The 2,443-nt window shown below is 38.3% G+C and overlaps 1 protein-coding gene across 1 annotated transcript in view; it reads right to left on the minus strand.

The window, feature by feature from the left end:
* Window positions 1-2,037: 2,037 nt before the first annotated feature.
* Window positions 2,038-2,443, minus strand: part of LOC110288023 (killer cell immunoglobulin-like receptor 3DL1) — a gene marked incomplete at its 5' end in the record, with an annotated part of 9,443 nt that continues 9,037 nt past the window's right edge. Inside the window, 3 exon segments of the mRNA XM_021154480.1 lie at window positions 2,038-2,178; window positions 2,281-2,298; window positions 2,300-2,331. Of these exon segments, the coding sequence (XP_021010139.1) occupies window positions 2,038-2,178; window positions 2,281-2,298; window positions 2,300-2,331 (191 nt within the window).

The raw sequence follows: 2,443 nt of genomic DNA on the forward strand, positions 1-2,443 counted from the left end.
TGCCTATGCGTGGTGTGTCTGTCTGTTTGTCTTTCTGTCTGTGTGTCTGTGCTGTATGCCTGTGCATGGTGTGTGTGTATGTGTGTGTTTGCTGAATGCTTTGATGTGTGTTTCTGTGCTGTGTGCCTGTGCATGGTATGTGTGTGCTGTGTGGTTAAGTGTGTGTGTCTGTGTTCTGTGTATGTTGTATGAGTACTGTTGTGTGACATATGCATACCCTGTGAGTGCTTTAAGTGTGCTTTGGTTCCGAAGTTTTTCTCATGGAATCACCAGCCATATCAGATTAGGCATTCACTGTACACCAATGTCACTTCATTTTAACTATGTTAGTTACAAATTCAACATCCCTATTTCTGAATAAGATCATAATTTAGGCCAGCAAGGGATAAGATTTCAACATACAAATGTGAGGACACCATGACACCCTTCACAGTTGGTATGGGGTAACATCACATTAATGTTGAAACTTTAAATTTTTCTGTTCCTGCTGAAGCTGCTTTTGCTGTTGATGTGAGACAGGGTCTCATGTACCGCAGGCTGAACTCAAACATATTATATAGAAAAATGTGACTTTAAACTCCTGATTCTCCTGCCTCAACCTCTCTAGTGCTGGTATTAGAGGCATGTGCCGCCACCTTCAGCTGTGTAATTTTTACTTGTTCAGTTTTTAAACCAAACTCTTTTTCCAGTTGCTATCATTTGCCTATACCACTCCTTTGCAAGGAGCAGGACTTTCTTTGACTGACTTATCAGTTTTTTTTTTCTATTTAACCTTCTATGCCTGAGATTCTATCTTCTGTATATTGTACTCTGTTGGTGATGCTTGCATTTGTAGCTTCTGATCACATATCTAGCTTTCCATCTTCAGGATTCCATCAGTTTTTGTTTTCTTTATGACATCTATTTCCGTTTTCAGGTCATAAAATTTTTTCCCACTTACTTCACCTATTTGATTGTATTTTTGTATGTCTTTAAGGAATTTATTTCCTCTTTAAATGTCTTTATCATCTTCATAAGATTGTATTTAAGGTCATTTTCATCTGGTTCTGCTGTGTTGACCTATCCAAGGTTTGCTGTAGTAGGATATCTGGGCTCTGGGGGTGCTATTTGCTCTGGATATCATTGTGTTCTTATGTTGCCCTCTAGTTATCTAGGTTTTGTGGTTATTATAGGTTTAAGTGTTGATTTCTGAGTTTATCTTTATTAGATGGGTGGTTTTGGATGTTCTTCCCTTGGTTTTGTCCCCCCTCCCCCATCTTTTGGCCTAGGTGTCATTGTGTTCAGGTGACTATTGAGTCTCCTGTTCCAGTAGGATAGATCCTTGTGGTTTTTGTGTCTTGTGTGACCTCTGGGAGTTAGGGTACATGCTCCTGGTAGGAGGAGACTTTAACAAATAGCACCTGGAGAACACAGAACAGCATATGTTAAGGCCAGAGTTAAGAACAGGCTTCTGGAAGGATGTTAGCAGGAGCGGTAGAGAGTCAAGGTAGGGTAATTGTGTGCAAAAATTAGCAAGATATATCTATATCTGTATCTGTATCTGTATCTGTATCTGTATCTGTATCTATCTATCTATCTATCTATGAATATATGATTGCTATGAGAACCATTATGTTGTACAACATAACTATATATTGGAAATCTATACTAATAAGCAGAATGAACCTTTGTTGTTATGGAATTGTAAGACAAACAGCATGCAGCTTCAAGTTGATCTAGAAAATATAGCTGGTTACATTGTAGAGGTCTGAAGCAATGGAATAAGTAGAGAACCATGGGCTAATAAATAGAATATGATTTCTGTCCAGCTGTCAGTGAGGACCATAGTCTTTTTATGTATCATAAGCTACATTAAGAATTATATTGGAATAAGGAAGGGTAATCCCAAATTTAAAGGTTTCTGCCTTCATATTCCAGCTGTTATTTCACTGCATCAAACAGCCTTTGTTGATGAAAAGGCTCTGTTTTCCACAAAAGACTTCCTTAGATCTTTCTTTGAGAACTCAGAGGGTGCAGACATTCTTTGATCTCAGTTTATCATTTCATAATTTCCAATTACACAATGGTATCTGCAGAAAACTCAGAAATTCGGGAAATGGGAGGCATCAAGTTTTGGTTGAAGATTCTCTTCTCAAGTTCTGTGTATGTCACCTCCTGTCCTTCTTGTCCTTCAAAGTCCTAGAAAGCAGTAAATGTTAAATGATGTTGTATGCATGTATTATTGCAGAGTATGAGGGGATATTAGACTAGGCAGAAGATGACATGCTCAGGAAGACCTACCTGTCTATTTATTGTTTTATTTAACTTCAGACTCTTGTTCCATGCTGGCTGCTGCATTTTTAGGGGACAGGAGAAATTAAAAACAAGTAGTGAAATAGTCCAGCACTGTCATTTCAAATCCAGTGTACTTGAGATGTGCAGTAAAACCCATAGCTCCTCACCT

Source organism: Mus caroli, unplaced genomic scaffold, assembly GCF_900094665.2.
Source record: "Mus caroli unplaced genomic scaffold, CAROLI_EIJ_v1.1 scaffold_18997_1, whole genome shotgun sequence".
In the NCBI taxonomy this organism is placed as follows: Eukaryota; Metazoa; Chordata; class Mammalia; order Rodentia; family Muridae; genus Mus; species Mus caroli.